The sequence below is a fragment of the Anabrus simplex genome, chromosome 9 (assembly GCF_040414725.1).
Source record: "Anabrus simplex isolate iqAnaSimp1 chromosome 9, ASM4041472v1, whole genome shotgun sequence".
In the NCBI taxonomy this organism is placed as follows: domain Eukaryota; kingdom Metazoa; phylum Arthropoda; class Insecta; order Orthoptera; family Tettigoniidae; genus Anabrus; species Anabrus simplex.
The window spans coordinates 114714758-114728812 of record NC_090273.1 but is presented as its reverse complement, the minus strand read 5'-3'; the positions used below and the strand labels follow the sequence as shown (position 1 = coordinate 114728812).

The 14055-nt window shown below is 39.5% G+C and overlaps 1 protein-coding gene across 5 annotated transcripts in view; it reads left to right on the top strand.

Annotated features, from left to right (window-relative positions):
* The window catches only part of emb (exportin-1 emb), a 376112-nt gene that overhangs the window by 159961 nt on the left and 202096 nt on the right, over nucleotides 1-14055 (top strand). For all 5 annotated transcript variants that reach the window (XM_067153967.2, XM_067153969.2, XM_067153968.2 and 2 more), the window contains one exon: nucleotides 8519-8713. In XM_067153967.2, the coding sequence (XP_067010068.2) occupies nucleotides 8519-8713 (195 nt within the window). The remainder of the gene's footprint in view (nucleotides 1-8518; nucleotides 8714-14055) is intronic.

The following is a 14055-nucleotide window of genomic DNA, read 5'->3' as shown; positions in this document are numbered from 1 at the left end:
TAGTTTCCACCATTTTATCTTCTCTGGACTAGATTCACAATTAAGTATTTATTTATTTTCCACCTAGTCGATACAATGATTGCTTAAGGCAATTTTTAATGGTCAAAAGTGGTACATGTTTCGTATATTATCAACATCTTCAGCCACATAACACTGTTTAGATGAAAAATATATAAAATTGACAAAGTAATGCTTTAGAGGAAGTGTCCTTAAAATTAACATAAGATTGACAAGACTAAAACAAACAAAAAACTCAAGAGAAAATATATATATATATTTGAGTTTTTTGTTTGTTTTAGTCTTGTCAATCTTATGTTAATTTTAAGGACACTTCCTCTAAAGCATTACTTTGTCAATTTTATATATTTTTCATCTAAACAGTGTTATGTGGCTGAAGATGTTGATAATATACGAAACGTGTACCACTTTTGACCATTAAAAATTGCCTTAAGCAATCATTGTATCGACTAGGTGGAAAATAAATAAATACTTAATTGTGAATCTATTGAAGTGCGATACGGACCATGAAGCTGATTTTATGTAATTCTCTGGACTAGTCGTATGGACCCTTGTTGAACATAGCTGCCCCATAGTTTCCACATCAAGAACAGGCAGGCGATGTTGTGGGGCTATGTTATCAGACGGAATTACCTTGGCATTTGTTACTATATTGAGGTCGTGCCTATGCATCAGCAAATAGTCAGTCTGAGTGGACTGTTCACCACTGGTATAGATTATGAGGTGGGTGGGTCTTTTCTTCAAGTATTAAGTCATGGGCTTGCTAGAATCCTATAGCCATCATCAGTTCTACTTCCGTAGTCATAGCTACCATGACACTGCGTGTACCCATCCTTGGCTTCTCCCACGTGTCCATTTAGGTCCCCACCAATGAAAGATGCTCCTCAGGAGGGACTGCTTGGATGTAAGTGCCAAGTTGTTCCCAGGAATCATCTTTATCCGAATAAAGGCATCCAGTTTGTGGAGGGTGGCAGGAGATTATTTGCATATTCATTATTGAAGAGTTGATTCTAATAGCATAATTCGATCTAATATACGGTCAACCTGAATCACATAGTCTCACAGCTTTTGCCTGATAAATACCGCAACACCATTCTGAGTTGAACGTGTACTCTAACAGATTTCTCTCGATTTTGAACCTTTCCATTTTGTTTCCTGAATGCAAGCAGTGTCTGCATGCCAGTTCTTCAGAGTGTCTGCAAGCTCACGTCTTCGTCCGGTGAGCGTTCCACCATTGTCGGTCGCTAGTCGGAGATGATAAACATGCTTCTTCAGCCCACTCCGTCCATGAGTGTGTAGCTCTTGCCAATTTTCTACGTAATTCAGGTGAGGACGACGCTTGAAATGGGGGACGCCCTAGCATTTGGTCCATTTGGTGTGGCCATTATTTCATTGACACAACAAAAAATTCTTCAACCGATGTGCCGCTTCACTTGTGTCATTGGTGGCATATAATTTGGCCGCTCCTAACATGGTGTACAGATACCATTTGTAGCCGCCCAATCCGGAAGAGATGCTATGACTGCTATCTGCCCCTTAATTGGGGCATACCTTTAACTCAATTCATCCTGAGCCCTGGGCTGCTACTTCTGCCATCTACACTGTACCAAACACTTTCTTTTCCACTGCAGATGTCGTTGAGGTCTTTACTCATTACCCTGAGCTGGGGCCCTCCATATTCATGACCCCTGGAGAGAGGGTGTCCCACTATTATTCAGACTCTAGGAACTGGGCTGCTCGAACAAGTTGAAATAATAAACACAAATACCGACAATAACATGTTCGCTTCCAAAGTGAAGATTGCCAATATAGAAAACTCTACACATCAGCCTGTCAACAATGAACTTCAAATGACACCATCCAAAATATCGAAACATCCAGCAGTTATCCTTGATGATTTCAACAGCCAGAACACCAACTGGTGGTTACAAATCCACTGACAGAGATGGCCAACATGTATCAGAATGGGCATATGTTGAAGATCTTTTCTTCATGTATGATGTGAAAGAGAGAGATACCTTCCATTCTGGTAAGTGGGACAAGAACTATAATCCTGACCTGTGTTTTGTTTAAAATGATTTACACGAAAGGCCCCTTCACTGCAACAGGGAAGTTCTAAGTATGAGGGTAGCCCAGAAACTAATGCACCACATTTTTTCTTCAATTATTCATAGAACACAATGAAACTTACACACAAGAAAGAATGATGTTTCTTCTACTCTCCCTGTTTTTCCATGTAATCTCCTTCCCATTTATGGCCTTTCTCCAGCGAGACACGGGGCGTGCATGCCCTGTCGGTACCACTCCTAGTTCTGTTCACGAAGCAATTTGTTCACTGTGCGAATCACCTCTTCATCATCCTCAAAATGTCTCCCACGAATGGCATTCTTCAATCGCCCAAACAAGCGAAAGTCTGAGGGAGGGAGGTCCTACCCTGTTTTGTGATGCATTACAACGTTTTCAAACTTGTGTGAGGGCTTACGTTATTATATTGAAGCAAACGATCACCTGGGTTGTTATGGCGTCCGAGTCTCTGGAAGCGCTTCTTGAGTTTTGTTAATGTGTTCAGGTATGCCTCAGAATTAATGTTGGTGCCTCCTGACATCACATCAAAGCATATGATACCATCACAGTCCCAAAACACAAGTGTTCATGACCTTACCAGCAGACGTAGTTACTTTGAATTTTTTCCTTTGTGGAGAGTCAGGATGGCGCCATTCCTTCGATTGCCGTTTTGTTTCGGGCCCAAGATGTTGAGGCCAGGTTTTATCACCTGTCACAATCAGGACAAGAAGGCTTCCCCGTCAGCTTGAAAACTTTGCAGCAACTCAGAAGAAGTGTTTTTTCTGAGAGTTTTGTGTTTCTCTGCAAGACAGCACAGAACCAATCATGAACACTTTTTTGCATAATCAAAAGCACTAATGATTACACCCACATTTTCTTCGCTGATTGACAGCTCCCATGCCAACATATCTTCTTTCAACTTAATAGTGCTGACGACATGTTCTTGAACTCTTTTGGCATGGTGATCATTTGTGTCGAAACTCCATTGATGCCGTCTTGGATTCGGGGTCATAATGGTGAACCCAGCTTCCATCACCTGTCACAATGTTGTTATGGAACCCATCACCCTCATGCTCAAAATGCAAAAGCAGTTGTTGACAGATGTCCAGTCTCTGTTTCATGTCAGTGAGTGAGTGAGCGAGCATTCGGAGTACCCACCTTCCACGCAGTTTTCTGTAACCCAATTCTGCAAGGATGGCCTGTGCACTCTCTCGTGATATGCCTCACTTACCTGAGTTTCCTTCATTATGAGCATGAACAACCCAACGTCGCATATTACTGACGTCAACACAATCATCACTGTACACAGCTTTCATTCTTCTATGGATTTTAATTGGAAGCACATTTTCTGCCGCTAGAAACTCTTTTACAATACGCTGTTTCTCACAAACCGAGATAGTTTCACACCGCCATGTTTCATGCTACAATTTGGAGCTCTCTAGTGGCAGAGAGTTGCAGCTTGCGTCAGCGACGCAGAAAAGTCGACTGAGTAACATGCATGACGTCATACCTCAATCGATATTGAGAACAAAATAAAAAATTTGGAGGCATTACTTTTTCAGCACACCTACGTATTTCTATGCACAGCACCATGCGTACAGTCTGTAGTGAAGAAATATGCAATTGTCTGTTTACATCTACTTGATAATCCACCCAACATAAACACTAAAGCCCATTGTGACCAGGTAACTTCCCTATGAAGGGTTCTTACGGAAGGGAGTGGGTAATTTTGCTCCAAGCCCTTTATAGCCTGTATTTCCACAAGAAAATTTTAATTTGATGGAGTTTTTGTCATATTGACCAAAATGTCTTCCCTGTGTAATCAACAAACCTGATTGCTATTGAACACTTTTCTCAGGTTTTTCTTTACGCTGTGCATATAATTTGTTTTGTCCGATAATACGCTTAAATTTAGAACTTCGTTTGCACTTTGCAGTTTTGCTTCCTGAGCTTTCTGAAATGTTTTTTCGTACTGTACAATTTCTCATTCAATGATTTTACTGTGTGTGTATCTGAATGAGGCAGGCTGCAACTTGCTATTGTAGGCTTGTTCGGTGAAGAAATTGCTGAGTTAAGAATTACAGCATTCTCTTCCATACCTCACGTAGGGCTATAAATAAAGAAGAGGCAACGTAGTCCAGACACTCGCAGGAGATCCGGCATGCCCAAATAGGATATGGGGGCAGTCAGATGGTGCTATTTTCGATGTGTAATGTGCATTTGATGGGCATCCAATTGGGGGTGTTGTTGCTGTGTGGTGTTGAAGTGAAGAGTGTCAATTTCACTGCTGTAAAGCATGTTTTTGAAAGGTTCGTGGATTAAATTTGAGCTTACCCGTGGTAAAAATGCATCAGAATGTTATTGAGGATTACAAGAAGCCTGTGGCAAGAATGGATTACCGTATAAGACAGTTGCATGATGTCCCAACTGATGAGCCTAACTTAGCACATGAGGGCGAAACGCAGGCAACCAAGAATGAGTTAGCTGGAAAATTTATAATGTCCAATAACGGACCATTATATTGGTATTATAGTATCAAGGTGTTTCGTTCAGGTCAGAATAAGACTACAGATTTGCACCGCACGGGTCAGCCATCCACTCCTCAAGATCAGATTGACATTGTGAGTGGTCTCATTTCCGTAGACAATCGATGTACTCTCCGGGAATTATCTGTAGAGGTTGGTCTGTCATCAAATGCTGTCACATACTGATGAAACGTCTTAACACGAGGAAAATCGTGCCCCGTTCTGTTCCGCATCAATTCGCCGATGTCCAGAAATGGCACTGGTATGCACTGGCTGGCATCCACTTGGACAGATACTGCAACAAAGGAGACGTATTGTCGCCACTGATGAGACGTGGGTATGTGCCTACGAGCCTGGATTAAAGCGTCAGTGGAACGAATGGTGTCACCCGAGGTTCACCACGGCCACAGATATCTTGACAGTCGGGTAAAGTTTATGCTGATCGTGGCATACGACTAAGAGGGTGTTATTCTTATGTATACTGTGCCTGAAGGACAAACTGTCAACTCGCGTTGTGTTCCAAACAATATCAAGCCAACCGGGCGAGTTGGCCGTGCGCGTAGAGGCGCGCGGCTGTGAGCTTGCATCCGGGAGATAGTAGGTTCGAATCCCACTACCGGCAGCCCTGAAAATGGTTTTCCGTGGTTTCCCATTTTCACCTTAATTAAGGCCACGGCCGCTTCCTTCCAACTCCTAGGCCTTTCCTATCCCATCGTCGCCATAAGACCTATCTGTGTCGGTGCGACGTGAAGCCCCCTAGAAAAGAAAAAAAATCAAGCCCTTATTGCAACGGTGGCATTGAGAGGTCTTGGAACACCCTCCATATTCACCAGACAAGAGTCCTTGAGCCTTCGATCTGTTTCCGAAGTTGAAGGAGCCCCGCCCACTCTGCGCATTAAGGCGCTCTGTCGCTGTCATAAACAAAGAACGCCTTGCCAGTGGTCCCCTACGGCTTTCTGGCATTTGGCTAAAGGTAGTAGACTTTGCGGCTGACTACATTGAAGGAATGTAATGCAGTATTGTACTTGTTAGTTCATTAAATATTGTGTTCTATCATTATTGCCACTACTTTATTTTCAGCTCTTGTATTCTCCTCTCTTCTTCCATATTTCTTCTTTTGTGTACTGCATTGTTGCCAAGTGATGGGAGGCTTCCTTCTTTTTGGACTCCCGTTGAGAGAAAATTGTGGGAACGGCATTACATCTCGGAATTCTTTTCCCATCCTCTATACTCAAAGAGTACATAGTGAAATAAAATAACGTGCCTATCATTCCAGCCAACTATGTTGTGGGTACTTAGATTTCCTTTAAACAATTATCATGTACTTACTTTACAAAAACGCGATACGTCAGTAGGAGACCACCCTTCTCCTTTAACCATGGCAGCCCATTGCTTTTTTCCATTTGGTTGTCCGGGAAATACCTTCGCGATAAATTGATAAATCCTTCTTTCTGGCATGCTGGTACAGCAGTTTCACCAACTCTGCGAACTACGGCCATTAAAACTACGTGTTTACAATACAGCGCTAGGGAACAGTATGGCGTATCGAGTGCAACGCCGGGTGCAGCCATTCAGAAATTGAACCAATTTGGCTGCACTGTATCCATATAATCAATGTAAGTTATAGGGTAAACTTGGCAAATATGGGCACTAAGTTAATATGGGCAGATTTAAGAAATTTTTCATATTTCACGCAATGGTAGCGAGTAGAAGCATGTGCTCTGCCAGGTTGGTGATTGTGAAGTGTCATGCCTGCTCAGTGTGTTAAAGGTTGTCTTCTACTGTGCTAACGGAAGCTGAAAAGAACATGTTTTGAGGTAAGTAGACCAGTCTACTCTTCCAAAATTGAGCCGTTATAATAACTCAGTTAATTTACTTAAGGCACTACACGCAAAATAAGTTCATTTTTCAAGAAATATTACTAGGGGTAGCTTGCAAGGTTAGTGTAGGTTATGTTGTAGCGAGGGGATACGCGCTTGGGAGTTAGTTCTTTCCCATTAATGCCAACTTCTGAAATGTGGCACTAAAGCAAAAATGGGCAGTGACATTGTAGGTAATACGGGCATCATAAAATTACATTCTGTTTCCATGACGGGCTCCGAGATAGACTTATTCTTTTTTATTTCTACGGCAATCTTTACGTTTTCATGTTAATCGATTAATATAGCATGTAGCTATTCCGAAAAAAATAAATATTTTTCTATTTTACCAGATTATGATGCAAAATGGGAATGAACGAGCGTGTATCCGCCAGAAATGGGATAAAGAGGATATGTCGCGTGTTGTAATAGCAGTAAGAAATGGCGACTGTTATCAGTTACAAGCATCTAGAACTTATAATGTGCCTAGACAAAATTAAAATTCTCGATTAAAAAAACAAGCCAGCCAGAATATTTAATGCCGGCGAGTCAGGACTCCAAATGAACACGAGGGGTGGCCATGTTGTATGTGAAAAAGGAAAAAATTAGTCCAGTTCCAAAACTGAAGATGACGACTAGTAACCGGGGAAGACGTAAGTGTTCTGCAAGAGAACTTGCAAGTGAAGAAAATCTGGCTTCAGCGCAGAAAAGGGCTATGCCTATCGCAGGAGTCAGTAGAGGAGGTTTAGTCGCAAAGCGTAAAGCCATATGGAGCAGCAAAGTTTTCTGTATTTGTCCTGTGTGTAAGGGGAATTATTATGATGAGAATGAAGGGCAGAAGTGGGCTAAGTGTTGTAGTTCATGTGCTAAGTGGTTCCATGAAGAGTGCGTCGAAATGGAAGACGATTCTTTCTATTGTGATGAGGGCAGTTAAAAAACTTTGTCAGTATTTATGACTCAGAGTGCTCTCATGTGACTGTTTCTGTTAGATTAATCCTTTTACTTTTCATATTACACACAGTTTTGGCCAGTTTTATGTTACTTACATTTTCTAATTCAATTCAAGTGATTCCGAGTTGATAACTTAATAATGGTGTTAGTTCTACTTCCTTGGTAGCATTTGTTCATGATAAGTGTTTAATTATAATATATATTTACCCTTATTTCGTATATGTATGTTCAATGCAACCACCTTGTTATAATACAAAATGAATATAACCATGTCAGTGACTCTAATTGTGATTTAATAACTAGTGCCCATATTACCTTAAGAGTTTGGCAAATATGGGCAGTTGCAGGGTTTGCTGCGAAGCTGCACAGTACGTCAAGCACTATGGTATAGAGGCTAGAATATTTAATGCCGATGAGTCAGGACTCCAAATGAACACGAGGGGTGGCCATGTTGTATGTGAAAAAGGAAAGAATTAGTCCAGTTCCAAAACTGAAGATGGCGACTAGTAATTATCATTATTATCATTATTCGAATGGAAATGGTTGTAAGTTTTCAAGGATTTTTTACCAGGAAAATGGAAGTTGTTTTAGTGCTCCTTTTCTTCAGATATACCTTATGGTGCCCATATTTGCCAAGTTTACCCTACTGTTTTGGTTGAACCAGAAACAATATTAAATGGTATGCATGCAACATTCTTTTACCTGATTGAAAATATTGGTGAGTAGGGGTAATGTGTTTGTTTTTTGCGCAAGTACAATTCCTCTTACGGAAATTCACTACAAGAATTTTGTTTTTCAATCAACTCTCTAAACTGATTTTATGAATGAATATACATCTTGCAAAATGTCAAGATCCCTACCAAATACGTATAATTTGGCTATTTCCCAGCCATTCACTTAATGGTTTTACTTGTTCAAAGAAAGGTTTCTCTTATTTGACCTTACTATAGTCTCTGCTATGTTTAGATAATTCTTCTGCACTACTTGGGATCTCACCATGTAATACACTAAATTCTGCTTTGCAATTATGAGATTTCACTATCTCGTATCATGCTATTGTCATTGTAAGTAATGGAAATTTTATGTTTGTTTTATCTGTAGGGTCTACACTATCTTGTTTTGATCTCAGAAGTGGATGAAGTTGAAATCTTCAAGATTTGCTTGGAGTATTGGAATGGTTTAAGTGCTGAGCTGTATAGAGAAAGTCCATTCTCAGCACCGTCACCACTCTACATGGCTAAAACGAATTCAGCGATACCACCACGGCGGCAGTTTTACAGTGAGGTCCTTACTAAGGTAATGATGTATGTTAAGGAAATAATTTTCTCTTTTGCGTAATTTAAGCTGCACCTAACAATAGCTCTGTCAACAGCTCTAAATATAACTTCAGAATGATAGCTTTTAGGATTTGTAAGTTTTTGGAGGAAATAGTATATGGTCTTTAAATTCCAAAATATCAGACTACCAATTTTTAACTATATTTCCCAAGTTTTCTCCTTTTCCACTACTCTTCTAGGCTAAATGTTCTTATCTCTATTCCTGTTTTAAGTTTTTGTATTTTATGATAATATCATTGCTGGTTGATCACTCTCTGCCTATCACAAGCCAGGGCAAATGGGGAGATGAGACTTTGTAAATGAGGGAAGGCTTTGTAAAAAAATTTCGAAATGATTGGCAATAAAGTGTTGCCCATTGCTTATTCTTAGATCACACACTTTCTACACATCACTTGTTCTTTGGCTGAATAGTAATTGCTCTGTGTAATGATTGTTTTACGTAAAAGTAAAGCAAACTCTTCTCTATGTATTCTTCAAGGTGGTACAGTTCTTTTCAGGCATACACTCAATGGAAGTGAACTGTGTGTACCTTTCCGAACCGCATGCCAGCCCTTGTGCCATTCATAAATCTCTGGCAGTACCAGGAAACAAACTCAGGGCTCTGAGGACTGCAGCTAATTGTGCTGTTACAATACAGAGACAGTTGCAGTTATTTGTATGTTTTGTACTTTTGAGGACTTTAATGGTTACCTTATGAGATTTGTAATATCTGTTGTGTTGGATACAACTTGTAGGAAATGTAGTGGAATTGCAGCATTATCACAGAATACCTCTATGACATAAATTTTGTGTTACTATTAACACTTAAATCAAATAATTGCTCTACAACACAAGCAGACTGGCTCAGTTTCACCTATGAAAAGGGGACACTGTAGTTTGAAAAAAGTAAACTACACCAATTGATGACTGCCTGCTCATTGGAGGAACAAATTAAAGCCCAGGTTCACCACAGTGGGTGTGGCTTGTGAATTGGGCGATGGGAATAAATCTGCGCAGGTCTTACCTACTAGCATGTGGAAGAAAAGCTCACAAACCTCCAAAACATCATCATCCATCAGGAGAATTGTATAGGAAATGTTTCTTGTGGGAATGTCATAATTTGGATTGCACCATAGAATGCTAGAAGAAAATTCTTTTCTGTGATAAGTGACTTTAATGTGTAGGGATAGAGTCAATACCAGTATGTACACAAATTAAAAAATGAACCAACAAATTCAGCAAATTTACAACAGACAAAAAAATACCCAAGGAGATGATGTTGTGAGGAAGTTTCCCACATTAAGGTCCAGGACCCTTGATGGCATGATGAAGTGATGGGTGATACATGGGGTGTCGAATGGATTTTTTTTACGTGCTTCAAAATTCAGACTACCTGTGTCAGGTTTGAACCCACTATTTGGGATCCGGAGGCTGACACTCTACCATGGATCCACAGAGGCAGCTTTCTCCTGATATTAATTAATCCCATAGAAAATGTGGTCAATTTGCACAAGGATAGACAAAATACTTGACTGTTCATCAAAAGTCTGCACGATAGTCTGTAATTGAAGTTTGATATTGTGATGATAGTAGTACAAAATGGCAGTAAGGAATATGTGAAAGTGCTGGTCTGGAAAATTGGTGATTTTTTTTCAGGTAAGACCAGTGGTTTGGACGTAATTACTGATGTCAAGGTGCCATGTGGTTATAAACCTTACGTATAATTGGCGGTGAGTGGAGAATGAAATAAATAACTACTAACTCTGTGTGCACTTATGCTGAGGTACGGTAGAATCCCCTAAGTGAGGTTAGACAAAGCCTGCAGCTTATCGCACACTTTGACAGGGAACTGTACAACGTAAGCGCAAAAGAAAAATGAAACGGCATTTGTTTGTTTTTGTGTGTAGGGACGTTCAGGTTTATTTGCACGCTATTCAATGTACAAGAGCAATGACGCCCTTGGAACTGAACTGAATTTAAATAGTGCTAAATGTACTGACACTCCCTGGTGTGAGATCAAGATAAACTGATTGTGATGTCTAAATGCCAACATGCGCTACCCTGACTTCGACTTTAGGTAAAATTTACAGTGGTAATTAATGTTGAATATTCCACAAGTGATAGATGTATCAGTTGCTATTCTGCAAAAGTGGGCTGTTGCTCGTCACCGGCAGTTACAATACGGTTAGTATCTACAGGCAAGGTGTCCGAGATAAAACTGCAAATACAAAGGATGTTAAAAGTGTTATTTTATTATCCACCTATTCAATACAAAGAGATCTAGTAAATAGGTTACAAGGGACATGTTTCCGCCCATTCACCGTAACAGTCAAGGAGATAAATGAACATACACATAACGTTGTTTTCTTCAACTAACCTTTCCATAACTGATTTACATCATTACAGACGAAAGGGTAAGGGATTATACATTCTCCATTTTTTCCTTCTTAACCCACCTTCTCTTCAAAAATATTTTCCTAAGCATTCACTCTCCTCTTGTTATAGACTTTACACCAAAATGCTCTAATCAACATCAATATACCTTCGACTTTCGCTCCTTCAAGCAAGATAAATACGACTATAGACAGCCGAATTACCTTTCCTTCCTTCTACAACTACTTAAAGAAGACTGTCATCTTACCTTAACATATTCGACTTTCGCTCCTTCAAGCCAGATAAATACGACTGTAGACGACGGCTGAACACACTTCCTTGCTCCACAGCTACTTAAAGAAGACTGTTGTCTCTAACATCTTTAACAGTCTAGCAACTTTACTTTTTTCTTATCCTCCAATAGGAGTATTCAAGGAAACATATTTCTACTTCATTATAAATATTGAACTATTTATCGCTCCACCCTCAACAGGTTTTGGGCGCATTGACTCAGTGCTCCGGAGAGCGTAATCTTGTGAACTTGTGATATGCAACTTGATACTACGGTTTTAACCAAAGACATTCTTATAATTTTATGTAGACAAACTCCTACATTGATATCATCTTTTTACGATTTGTAAGAACAATTAGGATCCTGATTATTTACCTTACAAGTTTAAGTTTGAGGCTGATGATGCCCTAAAAATGGGCAAAACATGTCTCTTGTAACCTTTTATGATAAGATTTAATTCTTAATTTACTACATCTCTTTGTATTGAATAGGTGGATATTAAAATAACACTTTTAACATACTTTGTATTTACGTACATTTCAATATGGACCTAACATGAGAACGTGTAATAAAAACTGCAAACACATCAGATAATCCCGAAATAATTAAAAAGATATTTCATAAGTCAGAGAAAACACTTTGCTGCGGTAGAGGTGAAGTCAAGTCAAAAGTAAGACAACGAAGACCACACACTTAGACCAAAACACCACATCCATGAAAACTTGTTACTAACAAGAACTAAAGATCTCGCCCAGGAGTAGGAAAGCTTTCACGCCTGAAAGGATAACATATACCAAAGCCCCACAAGAAAATAAGGATAACAATATCATCTCACAAAATACTCAATACACAAACAGGACAAATGCCACCCAAAACACAGCCCGCAACTAAAAATAAAAAAACACAAAAGGAGTATCAATAAAACACCTATCTCGGAAAGCTCTGGAGAAGAGGATCCCGTAGTTAACATACAAGACCAAGGAAATGATATTAAGGGCGGAGATGCCAACTGTTACGGATTATCCGTAATTATTACGGATTTCCCCTGCCGATTACGGCTTTACAGTCCAAGGGTAAATTGTTACGGAAAAGCGACATTATAAGGAAAACACAATTTCTACGGAAAAAATAAGGAAACAAGAGAATTCAATCTTTTCGAGCATTGGTACTCGACTCTCTTCGTTTCAAATTTTGTGAGTTGGCGACGATACTTATTCGATCGTCACTTCCTTTTGCTACCCGTGAGCGTCGTGAAATTCATTGTGAATGATTAACTCTACTCTCCTATTCACTAAAAAATGTAATCCTGTATTATTGCATTATTAAGTGTACCTGACATTAAGTCTCCCACAGAAAGAGTTGTCAGTGTTAATCAGAAAAAACAGAATGAATTCAGGCCTACAATAATCGCATCTACACTGTAGTCGCTTATTGTTCTTAAGGTGAAAATGTCCTCACAGGGGGGAGAATGCTACGAGAAAAATCCCACATAAAAGCACCTGCTGCGTGGGGAAACAAGTTACAAAGAATGTTTTATGACAGAACTAACTGGTAATGTGCAAATTTATGGTGTAATAGGATATGTCTTACAATAGTTGTCGTTGTTAAGGGCAAAGAGAGTGTAATTATCCAGAAGGGATGAGTGTGCTTTCGATTTGACTCCAACATTTTTTGGAGGGTAGGGGAGGGGAATTACGGAAAAACCATTTCAAAGGTTGGCACCTCTGTAAGGGTATGTGTGCTGAAATACTATTAGAATTAAGAAATCTGACATAACAAAGTGAAGACTTCCAACAAGAAACAAGAGAAATTTTACACATAAAGAACAAAATCGGAAAAAGAGATGAATACTATGAAAAAGCAAACGATGCTTTAGAACAGAACATCACCAATGCAAACAAGAAAACACAAGTTAAGATAAACACATTAACCGAAAGAATAAATATCCTAGAAGAACAAGAAGAACAGAGGGCAAAACGAGAAAAGAGAAACAATATAGTGATCAAAAGCAAGGAAATATCTTATGAAGAAGACAGAAAAGACAAATTGAAGGACACAATCAACAAAATAACAGACAGAGTAGAAGCAGGAGTGACAGCAAGTAAAATAACCTACGTCGGCAAGGACATAAACAATAGAGGGATAGTGAAAGTCAGTTTTGAACACATCTCTGGCAAATTGGAAATTCTCAGGAAAAAACACAAAGGGGACAAGATATCTGCATAGATATCTGCATCTCACCAGAAACGAGAGAGCAATCCAAGCATCACTCAGGCAGAAAGCTAAGGAAGAAAGGGACAAGGGTAACAATGATATTAGAGTGGGTTACCAGAAAATAATGCTGAACGGCCAATGGATACTCTGGAATGACATGAATAAAAAAGCGGTGGGGGAAAGGAAAATGGCAAACCTCAGAGCACAGACAGTCAACATGCAACCAGGATGAATTAATACTAGCTACAATTAACGTTAGAACCCTATGAATGGAAGACACGGAACTGGAACTCCAAAATACACTCAAGAACATAAAATTTGATATACTAGACCTCAGCGAAGTCAGACAATATGGCGAAGATATAATAGAAAAAGAAAATGGCAACATTTTTAGCTACTTAGGGTAAATACGAGGATAAAAAGGCGTAGGTTTCATAATTAAA